Source organism: Tetrahymena thermophila (assembly GCF_000189635.1).
Source record: "Tetrahymena thermophila SB210 genomic scaffold scf_8254719, whole genome shotgun sequence".
NCBI classification, from domain to species: Eukaryota; Ciliophora; class Oligohymenophorea; order Hymenostomatida; family Tetrahymenidae; genus Tetrahymena; species Tetrahymena thermophila.
In genome coordinates this window covers 208,392-223,891 of record NW_002476484.1, presented here as the reverse complement: position 1 = coordinate 223,891, position 15,500 = coordinate 208,392, and the positions used below count along the sequence as shown (strand labels likewise).

The 15,500-nt window shown below is 21.7% G+C and overlaps 5 protein-coding genes across 5 annotated transcripts; 1 reads left to right on the top strand and 4 right to left on the bottom strand. All coding sequences in view use genetic code 6, as the record gives it.

Annotated features, from left to right (window-relative positions):
* Positions 1–344: 344 nt before the first annotated feature.
* On the top strand, positions 345–1,168 carry TTHERM_00394420 (hypothetical protein; the record flags this gene model as incomplete). The annotated part of the gene is made up of 3 exons (XM_001011914.2): positions 345–503; positions 634–993; positions 1,052–1,168. The coding sequence occupies 3 exons, from the start codon at positions 345–347 to the stop codon at positions 1,166–1,168; spliced, it is 636 nt and encodes a 211-aa protein (XP_001011914.2).
* Positions 1,169–1,835: 667 nt separating this feature from the next.
* TTHERM_00394430 (transmembrane protein, putative) lies at positions 1,836–3,482 on the bottom strand (the record flags this gene model as incomplete). The annotated part of the gene is made up of 1 exon (XM_001011915.3): positions 1,836–3,482. One exon carries the CDS (start codon positions 3,480–3,482, stop codon positions 1,836–1,838), a length of 1,647 nt encoding a protein of 548 aa, XP_001011915.1.
* A 1,850-nt stretch (positions 3,483–5,332) lies between these two features.
* Positions 5,333–6,712, bottom strand: TTHERM_00394440 (zinc finger C-x8-C-x5-C-x3-H type protein; the record flags this gene model as incomplete). The annotated part of the gene is made up of 1 exon (XM_001011916.3): positions 5,333–6,712. The coding sequence occupies one exon, from the start codon at positions 6,710–6,712 to the stop codon at positions 5,333–5,335; it is 1,380 nt and encodes a 459-aa protein (XP_001011916.1).
* A 3,056-nt stretch (positions 6,713–9,768) lies between these two features.
* On the bottom strand, positions 9,769–12,041 carry TTHERM_00394450 (hypothetical protein; the record flags this gene model as incomplete). The annotated part of the gene is made up of 6 exons (XM_001011917.1): positions 9,769–10,083; positions 10,144–10,222; positions 10,361–10,631; positions 10,703–10,853; positions 10,927–11,726; positions 11,780–12,041. 6 exons carry the CDS (start codon positions 12,039–12,041, stop codon positions 9,769–9,771), a joined length of 1,878 nt encoding a protein of 625 aa, XP_001011917.1.
* A 1,088-nt stretch (positions 12,042–13,129) lies between these two features.
* On the bottom strand, positions 13,130–15,079 carry TTHERM_00394460 (kinase domain protein; the record flags this gene model as incomplete). The annotated part of the gene is made up of 11 exons (XM_001011918.2): positions 13,130–13,226; positions 13,281–13,370; positions 13,424–13,531; positions 13,606–13,695; positions 13,850–13,939; positions 13,986–14,075; positions 14,133–14,222; positions 14,572–14,676; positions 14,735–14,833; positions 14,908–14,967; positions 15,042–15,079. The coding sequence occupies 11 exons, from the start codon at positions 15,077–15,079 to the stop codon at positions 13,130–13,132; spliced, it is 957 nt and encodes a 318-aa protein (XP_001011918.2).
* Between the last annotated feature and the right edge of the window lie 421 nt (positions 15,080–15,500).

Here is a 15,500-nt window from a genome sequence, read left to right as displayed (position 1 = left end):
ATCTTTATTCAAAATTAAAACTGAAAATGACATTTTAATGCAATTAATTTGATTTAATTATTAATTATTTTTCTAAAAAAAACAAGCAATTTTATAATAAATATGTTACGATTAAAGACTTATTTAAAATGTTTTAATTTGCTATCTTGAATAATAATTTATCGATATGAATCAATCTTAATTCTTAAAATAATTTCAAATTTATTTATTTTTTAATTTAAATATCTCGTTAATAATTTATAACAGCATACAATTTATGTATATTAATTTTAATTAACTTTTTGCAATCAAAAATTTAAAAATCTTTAATTTTTATAAAAAAATTGGTTATTTATTAATAAGAAATGGCTGATAAAAAAATATTTAGGGAAATAGAAGGTATTTTTGGCTGGATAGAGGAGATAAACAAATAATAAAATAAAGATGACGACTCAGCGTAATTAGATTGGAAGTAATAGTTGACAGAATTCTTTAAATTTATTGGAGTGGATGATATAACTGAAGTTAATTTCCATATTTTTTATACTTTGATTAATCCTCTAATAAATTTTCTCTAAACGAGGCAAACAAAATAAATAAACTTTTTATCATCAGTGGAAGATTCTCATCATGTTTGCTTAAAAATATAAATAGGAAGAGATAAATGCATTAAATGAGTTAGCGATGATTAAAAAAGAAGAGCAACTTAAAAGAGAAAAGCATTAAGAAAATAAATTTAGAGATTACAACGAGGATAATAAGCTCACATATAAAGATTTAATGAGAGTTTTTATACCAGATGATGATTTAACAGAAAAATAAATAGAGACTGATTTGGAAAAAGAAAAGAAAGAGTTGATGAATGCATTTAGAATACTAACTCCCAATAAGAGTGGTGATACAATTGAAATATCAAGGTTAAAAAAGATGATCTTTCTACATGAAAAAGAATATACAGGTCAAAAGTAGACCAAGCATGGTTAAAATGAAAAAGAGGAGTAAAAAGAAAAGGAGGTATTAAAATAAATTTGTTTTAAATTATTTTTCTTTATTTTTGTAAAAATAAATTTAGAGAGCAATGTAAAAAATAGAAGACATATTAAGCGACCTTAAAATAGAAGGAGGAGGATCAGATACATTTAATTTTAAAGAGTATTTAGATGATTAATTCAAAATTAAAAAGCAATGAATGGAGTTTTTAAAAAAAATAATTTTATTTATTTATTAATATTATGTGTTTCTTGTTAATATTTAATTAAGAAATTATATCAAAAATTTGTATTTAAGTCAATCAAATTTTATAATATTTGTACTAAAACCATAAATTAAATCTAAAATAAAATATGTTTTCATTTATATTTTCATAAAGTAGCAAGTGTGCTTCAATCTTAAAATATTTTATGTATTTTTTAACATATAATAATTCAAAATTATTTTCAATTTAAAAAACTTTAATAAAGAGATATTTATTTCACAATAAAATCCATCCTTTTATTTGTTAATTTTTATTTCAAATAACATTAAATTTTCAAATTATTTTCATTAGACATTTTGATACCTTAATTAAAAATATTATTTGTAAACAATTTATTTTTATTTAATAAAAATAGTTTCTCTCATCTATAATAATAATATTAATATCCAATCCTTTAAAATAAAGCCTTATTTTTCTGAACAAAATTAGTCGATTAATAATTAAAAATAATTCAAAAAACAAACAGATCGAAGTATATATTTATTTAGAGAAAATTAATGTTTTTTTTTATTTTTTGTTCAATTTAAAACAAATTTTAAATGATTTATTTTTTATGTTTATTAAATTCAATATTAATTTCCATTTTTTTAAGTAAAATTTTTCATTGAATTTCTTGCTCTTCATTGCTGCTTTATTCTCCTTCAGGGCTAGCCATTTGCTTGAACAATTGTAAGTAGTAGCTGTGCAATAAAAGAACACTGTTAAATATTTCAAAAATAGCACTTTCAAGCATGCAGAAAACAAATCCAAACCAATAGAGCCCCTAGGCTTTCAAATATTTACCAAACAAAAAGTTTGAGGTGTTTAAATCTGATAATTCAATTGTATTAGGGATGTCTTATTAAGAGCTGTCTTTATTGATTGAATAATGAATCAGACAGAGGGAGTATCCAATGATTCCTAAACCGAGAGTGCATAACACAAACATTAAATAAGAATTCCATTAGAATTTTATCTTATTTTTTTGTTAACTTTACTTTTAAGCACATTTGCTCTCAAGATTTTTGTGTATTATTTGTAAATAATGTTTATAATTTTCTATGAAGCTCCTCCCCATTTTATCTAAAGATTATTCAGCTCTTTCTTTTGCCTTTTCATAATTATTTTTTTCATTTTTAGTCCAATCCATGTCCTTATCATAAGCTATATCTATATAAAGCTCCTTTGAGAGATATTTCTTTTTTATAAATTAATCTAACAGTAGCATGAAGCCAAGACTTTTCCATACTAAGTAGAATATAATTACTTGGGCAGACTCGAAGCGGAAGTACAAACGAATTCTGAAAACAAATATTAGCACTGATAAAACAATAGCTTAACAAACAAAGAAAATTTTAGAGTAATTTAGAATTTTTTTGTTGTAATCTTTTGGTTCTTTACCTCCTTCATTGACATATGACAGGACTTAAGTGTTAAAAAAAAGAATGGAACCTGCAAAGCTTTCTAATATAATCCAAAGGATGATGTAAATGTACATTAAGCTGTATTACTGTTCTACATTATCTTCTCCTTCTAAGGAAAAAAATGGATATCTAATAACGCAGATATCTGCACTTGATAAATAGAAATATGTATTTTTCTTCAAATATTCGCAATCGTTGACAGTTATATTATTTGGACTTTAGATGGAGCACTAAAATGATTATTCTGAAATACTATTTCCAATTGTAGGATTTATAAAAACGACATCATAAAGATAAGAAATAAAATAGCCTAACCCTCTGAACAAAAAGAAATCTCTAGCAGCCATAAACATTTCCACATAAATATTCATTTTGATACTGGTTTCATAAGTCTTTAGCTCTTCAATACTATCAGCGTCAAGATAATATTTACCTGTGTTGCTTTTTCTTTCTTAGTTATCTTACACACTGTTTTACAATTGATTATTCTAATTATTTTGAATCTATTGCTGAACATCTTCATCAAAGTTTTTTATTTTTGAAATATTATTCGAAATATTTTTAACTCTATTTTTCTAGTAGAAATAAACCATAAAAAGAATGCAACACTTTAGCAGACAATAAGCATAGCAAACAGTCATAACTATCATCATTGTATCATAGCTAGGACATTCTGAGCGATATATACAATTGCTTAAATCATTTTTAAAATCATTCACTAACATTTATAACATAAAATCATAGTATGTGCATGAATCATATGTTTAGAAAGAACCATCAGTTGTTTATTAACTGAATCTTTTTATATTTAAAATCTCATCTTTCGTAAGCTCGCAACTACTCATTTTTCGAAATCTCTGCTAAATTATGCTTTTGTTCTATTTTCTGAGAAATCGTAATATTCTTTCTTAAAATGTTGAATAACTTAGATATTTATTTATTTTGAATATCCTTTCTGTGTTAATTAAATCAATATCAGATTTTATATTTTTTATATTGTTTATTTTTGATGATTTAGCTTTATTCCTCAACATTTGCTTTTGTCTTTAAAAGGTAAGCTGAAAATTAATAAATAAGTGTATAATCTATCTATTAATCAATCGATCATTTAAATATTATGTATTTATAGGAGTAAATTTGCATTTGCTAATTTAAATAAAGGAAAACATTGGAGTCTCTTTCTTTAATAATCAAAAAAATATTCTAAAAAATATCAAAGGATTTTGAACAAAAATAAATCAATAAATAACTAATAACCAACAAGCATAACTTAAAAATAAAAATGCTAGTAAAATTATTTAACAATCATATTAATTTTTATCTTGATTTATTTATACCAAAATATGTGAGCGACTAATTTAACAAAATAGCAAATATGACTATAATTCTGCTATTAAATTCTTTTTTATTAATGATTTATCAGTAAATAAAGAAAAAATTACCAATTATTAATTGTATTTATTTAATATTAATTTATTTATTTTCATAAATAATAAATACATCATAATAAATCATTTTTCAAAATAAAATTTTAAAAAGAATGAAACCCCCCAGCTTTATTTTTTATTACTAAAACCTAAAATTTTCTTATATACAAACCTTTAAATTAATTAGAACTGTTATTATATTGGGTTAAATAGATTATAAATTAATTTTTAATTAAATTTTATAACAAAAGAATTTATTTAATAACCTAATAAATAAATAAAAATTTTAATAAAATCATTCTATTTAACTTGATAATTTAAAAATAAATTAATTAATTTAATATCAAATATTAATGGATAAATTTAAAATTAAAAGTATTCTAAATTTATTAGTTTACACATTCACGAGATTTTAATTAATAAATAAATTAATTCTAATATCTATCTATTTGAAAAGGGAAAATACAACGTTTTTTCTTTAAGTTTATTAATGAAATTTCAGTTTATAGAACTATAAAGTTTAAATTAAATATTAATTTTAAACAAATATGTATGTGTTTATATAGATAGAATGGTTGTGCGAAAGTAATTAAACTAAAAGAAATTTGAATAGATTATTTTGAGAAGAGGTTAATTGTTTTTTAATAAATAATTAATTAATTAATTTGATTATTATTTAATACAATTGAATATTCTTTAAATAAGTAAAATTACAGTTATTTTATTTATTTTTAATATAAATTATAGTAATATATATTTTTATATATTTTATTTATTATTATTATTATTAATTTAGTTATTATTAATTACTATGTTATTTATACTATATATATATAGATAGATAGTGAACTTATTATTTTTTATTCTTTACGTTCAATCTTTAATCAAAATTCAAAAATTGTCTATTAATATGCTCTCTTTTTTTTCTAATTTTTTTATTTGTTTCTATCCAATTAATTCGTTTTAAGCGCGCCTATTATTTATTAAAATTGTTTGTTTATTTATTTAATTTGTTATTGGCTGAGATTTTCAGAATTTAAATTTTTTTTTTGTTTTTTGGTTCTTTAAAATCAAATTTAATATCTTTTTTATTTATTTCCACTTCTTTCATTAAGCAAAAGTGAAAATTAAAGAAAAAATATTGTAAGAAAGTATTCGTTAATATGGTTGGATAGTTTCAAAAGAGGAGTCTGAAATTTTTTATTAATTCAATATGAAATAAAGGAAAATTATGGTTTTGGATTGGTTTATGTTTTTTTTAAGTTAAATCAAGCAAATAAGTTTGTTGAGACTAACTTTTCTGTAGATGGAATGCTATTGTATTTATCTGCAAGAGAGAATACGGAAATCGATTCTGATGTATCTGCAGTGTTAGCATTGCTAATCATGCTCAAATCTTTATCCTAGTTAGATTGCTTTGCAGAGTTGTTTTTGTTGTTATTGAAGAAAGAAGCCCCAGAGGGTATATAAAAGTTTCCATTCTGCTAACCACTCAAAGTGTTGAAATTACTTATAGAGTTAATGTTATTTTAGAAGGATATTGAGTCATTGGATGGGTAATTCATTAAATAAAATGGAGAGTTTTAGCTAGATTAGGATGACTACAAGCTTGTTTAGTTAGCAAGAATATTACTACTCTCGGAATTGAGCATGAGCATCATCATTTAATTCAATGCTGCGTTTGTTTGTTAAGAGGAACTCAGAGAAAAGTTAGACTCAGCAGTTTCGATATCCATTATGTTAATTTACTGATCTTCTTCAGTCAACTCAATGCCTAGCATCTACTTGAAAACAGGGAGACGCTTTGGAGTCTACCCAAACTTAAATTGCCTTATGCTTTCATCGTCGAAAGAGCAAATGTGCTTCTAGTAGAAGTGCTAGTAGCGAATTTCAGAAACAGGGCGCTCATCGTGCTTAAAATGGCAACGAGCAGCGTATTAGCACACCTATTCCTTATGATATGCTGAGCATAGTTTCGTTTTATAATTTTTATTCATAGCCAATCTTTCAATTAGCTCTTCTTTTCCATGGGCAAAACGACATTTTTATCCATATTGACAAACTCCCTTGGAAACCCAATTTTTACAAAGTTCTGTTTTATACTTCTACTCCATCTTCTTTAATTAATTTAACTGCTAATGAGCTAATTGTTGTAAGGTGCTTTACTGATTGCCTTCTTCGCTAGTCTCAGAGTTGCTGAGCATTTCCATCATAAGCAACTGATTTTGTTGAGATTGACTTGAGCAAGAAGAAGATGCTTGTAATTGAGAAGCTAATTGCTAAAGTTAGTGGCTACTGCCTGCTGCTGATGACATAGTTTGTTGCAATAAAGACATCTGCTAATTTTGTGAGCTTTATAATATTTTAGAAGAAGCTGTAGAAGAATTATTCCCGCTTGCTAGATAGCTCGAAGGCAAAGCAGAAGAAGAGCCAGAACCTATATTTTCTAGCTATTACTATGAAGTCTGGCTATGAGATGGATAAGTAAGAGATGAATTTTAATTGATGCTATTTGGGTTAGCGCCAGACATATTGCTGACTTTAGACCCAGACGAAGAATTAGAGTAGTATTGCTCCAGGAAGAATGATTGCAAGGGCAAATAAGCTGGTAAGTGAGCCAGTGCCTTAGCTGTAAGCGTTTGCTCCATAATTACTTTTTTCAAAAAAATTATATAAAAAGTTCGTTTTTTTTTTGTTAGTTTTTAATTTATTTTTTGTTGTTGTTATTCTCTTTAAGGTTTTTTTACTTTCTCTCTATCTTTATTTATTTATTGATTGATTAATTGTGCAAGTCAAGCAAACAAGCAAATAGATAAAGAAAGAAACAAAGAAAGAAATAAACATCAAATCTTTTAGTTTTTCTTTTAATAAATCCATTCATCGCCTAACCAATTAAATGAATCCTTTTTTTCTACTCCTTCATTTGTATAAAAAATAATATCAAAATCAAAGCAATCAATCATAATTCTTAATTAATAATTTATTTAGTTATATTTAAATATTTCTTTTTTAATTCTTATCTTTTTTGCTCATTTTCTTCAAAAAAGTGGAAGGAAGCAAACCCTTTAATTAATTAATATCGCAATTAATTACCTGTTTTTTTTCTAACAATAGACAGAATCATATAGATAGATAGATATTCAATATTTCACATTAAAAGTTATCTCATTCTTGATCTGATTCAAGAAATCAAAAAATACCAAATATCTTCAAAAAAAAAAATTAGTCAGAATATTTTAGAGCAGAATTACACCATCAGGAGAAGTTTAAAGGGTCATTTCTAAAATTTTTTGCATTAAATAAAAGAAAAAAAATAAAACTATGAGAAAATAAATAAATAAATATCTCTAATTTTGCATGCATTTATTATTATTATTTTAATAAGATTTTGTTTTGAATAAAAATTATAGTAATTTATTTGTTTTTTATAATTTGAATGATTAATAAATTATATTTTAAAAATAATCTAAGAGAAAAATACGCTCACAAATTAATTAATAAGTAAAAAAAATAAATGAATAAATAAGCAAACAAAAAAATAAAGTAAAAACTATTTATATCCAAATCCGCTTTTTCAAAATTAAAAACAAACTTCAAATTTCTTTCTATTATTTATCACACTATTAATCAATTAAATAAGTTTTTTATTAAGAAATATAATTTATTTTTCCTCTTCCACAATTTTATTAGTAATCATTTATCAGATTCTTGTTTTTCAAATTTATTTTTTAAATTTCGCCATCGTTTTTGAAAATATTTACTTACTAAATATATTTCAGGTCTATCTCAAATAAAATTATTTACTTACAGATAATACTGCTTAGTTTTTTATATATTTTTAGTTAATTTGTATTGTATTTTTTATATTACAATTATAAAAGCTTATTTTTTAAATAATAAAATTGTTAATAAAATCAAAATATTTAAAAATCTTCTTCACTCTATTTATTACTGAATAGAAATATTTAAATAAAATTTGTTGCTAGAAATTTATTAAAAAATTATTGATTTCATTCATTAAAAGACCAGAAACATTAACAAATTTTATTTAAGTTTTGACATTTTCACTTGATAGATAGATAGAAACTACAAATGGATAACAACAAAATTAAAAAATCTAACTAACTCAATTAATTAGGCTAACATTCAATTATAAATTAACAGAAAAATTATCCACAAACTTTAAGATTTATTTTGCTTCAATAAATTTCAAATAATTAATTTAAATAAGCCCTTTTTTGCTTTAAAATTTTTATAAATTTAAAATCTACTTTTTTATAATATAAAAAAGCTTTTCATTCAATTAACAAATAAATTTATTTATATATTTTTTTAAGTTTTACAAAGTTTTTATTTCAAATAAGTTAAGCCTATCCAATTAATTCTTATTAAATGCTTTTCTTTAAAATAAGATTTTTTTGCTAAAAATCTTAAATATTTTATTTTTTTATTTTACTTAGGTATCATTCATCCTTTTAAAATGCTATTTTATTTTTTACTTAAAATCAGGCTTTTAATATAAAATTGTATTTTTAAAAATATTTTATTTGTAAAAATTAACAAAATTATTTAACATAATTGTTAGATAGTTTGATTTTTTTAAAATCTGCTGAGTAACCTTATAAAATGATATTTCTGTAATTTTTAAAAACAGAATCTAATGAATATTAAATATTATCGGGTGGTTGGTGATTCAAATCATTGATTTTAGAAATTTAAAAGTTTCTAACTAAGGATTTGTTTTTTTAGAAATTAAAATAATATCTTGACTTTGATGAGAAATCTATGCATCTTAAAAAAGTTTGACTATTTCAACAAATTTCATTCTATTGAATAATTTATTAAGATGGCAGATCAAGCCACTAAGTAATTAAACTTATGAATGGTGTCTCAAAAATGTACTCTACTTTTTTGGGTGAAAATAAAAATCAAAAAATTTCTTTACTGTAAAAATTTAAAAATGGCTTGCTCCCAATATGAATATATTAAAAAATTCGAAACATACTAAACACTTTTGCCTAATAATTACATACCTTCTTGGATTTGTTTCTTAACCAAATTATATGCACAAAATAATTTTTGTTCTATTTTATTAAAATTGGTGTTTTAATTTTTTGAGCTTAATTTGTATGCAAAATAGAAACTTTAAAAAATTTAATAAATATTCACATTATTTTCTTATAAAAAATTCTTTTAATAAATGATGGAAGGCAGTTTATTTATTGTATTTTAAAATTATGAAATTTATTTATACTACAACAAAACAGATTTATGAACTTTTTTGTACTTTTCAAAATTGTATATAAATAAGCTTGCCGAATAAAGTTTTTTTATATTTAAATGCTGAACATAATGAATATATTTTTTTAAGGATTTTAATATAGAGATTCAAAAAATGCACATAATTTAATAAATAAATAAAGAAAAGCAAGAAAGAAGAATTACATTTATTTTAATATTTTATTGTTATTATAATTATTTATTTTTAAAGTTTTAACCAAAAGTTTTATAAAATGAATGAGTGGTTGATTTGTTTGTATATCAAAACTTTAAAAAAATTAAAGAATAAAATTAGCTTGATTTGTTTGTTTGTTTTTTTGCTGTTTTTTTCTTTTTTAGTTAGTTTGTTTGTTAATTAGTTGGTTAAATAACTGCTAATTAATATAAGCAATTGGAAAATCTTATGTATATATTTATGATTAAATCAATACTCCTTAATTTCATCTCCTTAATCTGTTTGAATTGCTTGAAGCTATATGAAAAATTAATTCTAAGTGTATGGTTAATATATAATCTCATCACTTTATCCAAAAGTATATTTACGAACGTTCTTAATACCCATAAAACTATCATACTCAGATCCCCTAATAGACTTTTAGAACGAACTAGAATTTCTTTTAGCCCTATCTAAGCTTACTACTCCATTTTTAATCTGATTAGTTAGCCTATACATAATAGTATCAGACTCATCAGATATTTATTTTATATTTTTACCAACGTCATCCATAAGTTATTTAATCTATTTTTTAGTTATAAATTATATATTCATTCACCTTACTTATAATAAATATTAGCTTACCTTCTATTTTAGATGATCTATTATAAGTAAATCTTATTTAACTAATTCTTTATTCAAATACTCCATCCCTATCATACTTCTTTAAATTAATAAAAATAAACCTTTAAAAAACAATTTAAAACGATTAATTGTATATACTTATCAATATAAAAAATTATAAAAATTTGCTATTAAAGTAATAAATATTAATTAATTAATAATCATCTAATTGATTTACTGTTTTGATAATTCTAACAACTGTTGCTTTTCTTCGAGTTTTTTAAGCTCAAAAATCATTTTTTGCTTTGTGCCTTCAATTTAAAATTTAATGTTAATAAATCTGTCTTCAAGAGTTTCAATCTCTTGCTAGTACATATCTACTTCTTTAAAGGTGAAATTGTTGTAGCTAGATTAAAGTTACTTGTACAATTTATCAATTTGTTGATTATATTCCTTCAGTTGACTCATTAATCTTTGCTGATTTAAATGATTGAATTTTTCAATAGAAGCTTTAAAATTTATTAAAAATTAATAATTTATTTAATATAAAAAGTCATTTATTATATTTTCAATATTTTACAAAGTAAATTAAAATATTCTATGATTTAAATTTTAAGAATTTTTTCATGCTGAGAAAGAGTAGAAGGTATTTCTTGCAGTTAAGAGTCTATTTTTTATTGTAAATCATTTAAATTCCTCATTTCTACTTCGCAAAACAAATGACCGATGTTCTAAATAATGAAATAAAATCAATTTTTTAATTTATAAATTCATTAAATAATTAATGCATTTATATTAATTTACTCTCCAAAGACTATCCATTTCTTTCCAGCAAAATTGCTTAAACTCCTTGAATTCAGATATTTAGTCATTAATCGCATTTAATTAGTTATTTACAATTGAAGAAGAATCGGAATTTCTTTAAAAGCTAGCAAAATTTTAATTTAAATTTGGAATTTTATTTGATATATTTATGATATTGCTTTGTAGCTGAGAGTATTAAGATTCTTATATTGAACGTTATTTTTCTTACTACGCCTAAATTTCATCAATTTGTTTCTATAATTAAGATATCTATGACTCAAGCTCCCTTTACGATTATGAATTTGATTTGTTCTATTTTTATTATTCTAACTCTCTGGTAAAGTTTACTTCTATTTAAGAAATTCTTTCTTCTAATTTTAACTATTTAATCGCATTTTGCAATTCATTTTACATATTTTCCTTTCCTCCTATCTAAAAGCTTCTATTTGAAGACTAATTAAAAAATGAGTAACCATTATCTTTTTTATCTACTTTCTCTTTCAAGCTTTAAATTGCCTTTTCTTATTGTAAAATCTTAGTCTCATGATCATTTAATTTCTTACACAAAGTGAAAAAAGATTCATTCTTTTAAAACAAATTTGGTGATGAAGAGCTATTGCTCAAATTTTAATCTTAGATTTACCCATTTTTTAGTAGCTAAGAGTCTAATAAATTTAATAATGGAAGGATTGAATCTAAATTGTAACAAACTCTATTCAGATTTTCTTCTAGTTTATCAATGCGGTCAACATGAGATATTGATGTGTTTAATCTAATATTGCTTGCTTAGTAAGTAAACCCTTTTAATAATTAATGCATTAAAATTAAAAAATGTATATTTCAAATGAATCACTTTTTGTTTCTCTTGGGCTTGACATTTAATCTCCAGATATAGTATGCAAGTGATGACCTTTTGAACTTGGAGATTAGTTAGGTGTATGTTCACGTTTTGTAAATTACACAAAAAGATTCTACTATTGTTTATTGTATGGGTTTAAAATCAGCCTATTATGAATATTTTATTGAATCAATTTCTTTCCAGAAGACACTCTTTATGGGGATTTAATCTACTCTTTAGAGCAACTTCTCTTATCTTTAGGTTTAGCAAAGCTCATTTTTATTGACAAATTTTAAAATCTTTGTAAATGTTATTTTGCTATATATTTATGGTTCTTAATTTAATGTGTAAACTTTATCTCTCAATTAAATAATTTATTGAATTAATTAATTAATTATAATTCTATATACCTCTATGCAATCAATATATTATTTTTTTGTTTTATGTGATTCTTATTCACAACTTTTATTCTAAATTCTTCTAATTTTAATTGCTTTTTTGTTTGTTTGTTTGCATTTTGTGTTTTTTATTTTTAACGGTCTAATAAAGTAAATTTTAATGCTAATTAATTAATTCATTTTAAAATTAGCATAATAAAAATTGAGTATTTTATCATCGTTATTATTTGCAATTAAGAATTAAATTAATAAAATAAAATACCTTTATTTAAATTCCTAAATATTTTTAATTTGGTTTTTTATACTTCAAAATATTTTTATATTTTTTTATAGAAATAGTTTTATTCACGTAAGCAATTAGTAATAAAAATATGATTTTAATTATTTGTAAATCATAAAAATATTTTATTTATACTTTAAATCATTTGCTTATAAATTTAAATTAATATTTTATTATTATCTAATCTAAAATATTTGTTTTTAAAGAGTGTATTTTTTTGTTTGAAATCAAAAATTATTTTTTAAATAAAATTATAGTTTAAGAATATTGCTAATAAAAAAAAGTAAAATTTTAAATTTATATATTTTTTTTAACAATGCAATCTTTTGTTATCTGATGTCATATTTGTTTTCAGATGTTATTTTATTTATTAATCAAATTTTACTCTTCAAATTAAACATTTTTGCACTTAATAAATAAAATAAAACTCTAGAAATTATCATTTTTTTTTAAGTTTTATGTAAATAGGAAATATTTTATTGGGGAATACAGATATTTTATTTAAAGTATCTTTTGTATTTTATATATTGTTGTAATAATTTAAAAATTCAATAATTTTTTTTTTTTAGATGTTTATTTAAGAGTTATAAAAATATATTTGACATAAAATTTACAATAAGTTATAAATTAATTAAATCATACTTTAATAAATAAAATATATTTCTGATTTTTAATTTACTCAAATATTCAGAGATAAATTAGCATCTTGAGTATTTTTTTACTCAATAAACATTACTTTCTAAAATACATAAAACCTTGATTGGAAACCAAATTAGGCTCAGAACTTATTATTAAAATAAATTTTATTATTTAAATATAGGTATAATTAGATTATTACCTTGCATCAAGAATAAATTCTACAATTGATTATGATTAAGAAATAGACCTTCCTAAACCTAATATTGCATTTTCGCCGATATTTTAAGCACTAAGTTTATAAATTAAACTAAAATAAATTTTTTTAAATTAAATTTGAATTACCTAATGTCTAAATGAAAGTAAATCAAATTTTAGCTTTACACGATTGATTATCCAAACTTAGAAATACTTAAATTAGTAATATTTCGAGCTTAATTATTTATGTTTCCGCTTTTTTATAACAAATTAATTTGACAATTGGTAAATTTAACTCCAAAAATCAAAAATTGAATAAACTAGATTACGGTATGAAAATTTTTAAAAATCTAAGGTTTTAGCATTTTCCTATGCTTTCAGCAAGCAAAGCAACAGAAATATCAGTAAGTGTCATATATCTATTAAATTAAATTAAATTTATAACTTTCAATCCATAAATATTTAGATTTATGCTTTAATAATAAAGCATTATTTTCAAAATTGTAATTACTTTTAATTTTACTTTATTTTTATTTAATTAATTTTAAATTAATTTAATAAATAAATAAATACCTAAAAGACAATTTGAAGGAAGTAAGTTTTTTACACTAACATATTCCTTTACTGAGTTCTATAACGCCTTAATCAGTTATTGGATTTTCACTAATATTAATTGAATTTAGAAAATAATCAGAGAAATATAATTTACTCAAAGTTTAGATCTAAATCAGAAAGATTTTCACAAGTTTTTATGGACTCAGCAAGCTTTTACGCCCCTAAATGTCCTATAGAATTTCTCCTTTATTGATTTTAAATTTATTGAAAAGAAATGTAGAAATGGATGATAAAATAATACCCAAAGTTAATAGAAATAGAAGTAAGACTATTTAATTTCGCTATAGACTCAGCAAATTAAGAAGCACCTACATCTCCAATTTAATTGCAACTTAAAATTTGTTTATAAGTAAAAAAAAAAAAATTTTTTTTACAAATTGCAAAAATTGTCTTTCAAAAAAAACTAGCAATTCAAGAATAAATAAAATTTTTTTGTTGAATAGTTTATTTAATCTTTGTCATAATTTAAATATTTTTAACAATTAGTAAATTTACAAAATATTTAACTAATTAGTTTGCATAAAAAATTCTATTTGACAATAAATAAAATAAATCTTAATTCTTTGTAAATGAAAGATTTTTTCAATCAGAATTAAACAGACTTCTCAACAGAAAAAAAATTAATATGAAATTAAGAAATATTTTGTTTTAAATTGCTTCTAATAAAAATATTTTTTTACTAAAGATTTAAATTCAAAGAGTTTAGGTTTTACTATTAAGCCAATGCTTTACTAAGATACGATAAGTTTTTATCTCCAAAATATTTTTCTGCAGATAAATTTGGGCTATATTAAGAAAATAAATGATATAAAACTAATATTTTGAGATAAAATATTTTTTTACTAGATTAAGAAATCAAAAGATTTTATAATTTGGTCTTTGGTACTAGAGATTAAATCAGAAAGCTGCAAATAAACTTCTTCATTTTTAAAATCAGTAGTACTTTTTATAATTTCATTTTGAAACAAATGAGTTTTTGAAACAATTATGAAGAATAATTATTATTTAATGAATACTAAAACTCAAGCCTAACTGAAGTCGAACCTTTTTCTGGAGATAATACAAACTTTTGATTGCTTTTTATATAAAAATTAATATTAAGCTATTAATCTTACAAATTTATGCAAAAGATCAATTTCTTTTAATATACCGATAATCAAAAGTGATCAAAGATTGGTCTTAAATCATATTTTTGCTGATATCAAGAAATTATAAATTATATTATTATTGTTTTTTAATTAAAATTTATTATAGTTTAATTTACTTCAATTCTATTTTAAAGTTAAATTTTTTACTCTTGTATTTTGATTTATTCAAAATCGTTTAGAAAATAATGCGTACCAATTATTAATTTCCAACCTTTAATTAAATTGCTTACTTCAATAAAAATATCTTCAAGTTAATATTAATTTGTTATTCATATTAAATTTATCTAAAAATCTTCCAAGTAAACAATTAAAATTTCACAAATAATTTCTAAGATCCCAAAACAAACAAAAAATAATTTACAAAACATTTTCAATTAAAATTTTTGAAAAAATAAAAATGCTTTTTTTTAAAAGAATAAAAAGCATTTATTAAAAAAATAAAAAATCTATAAAAATATTTT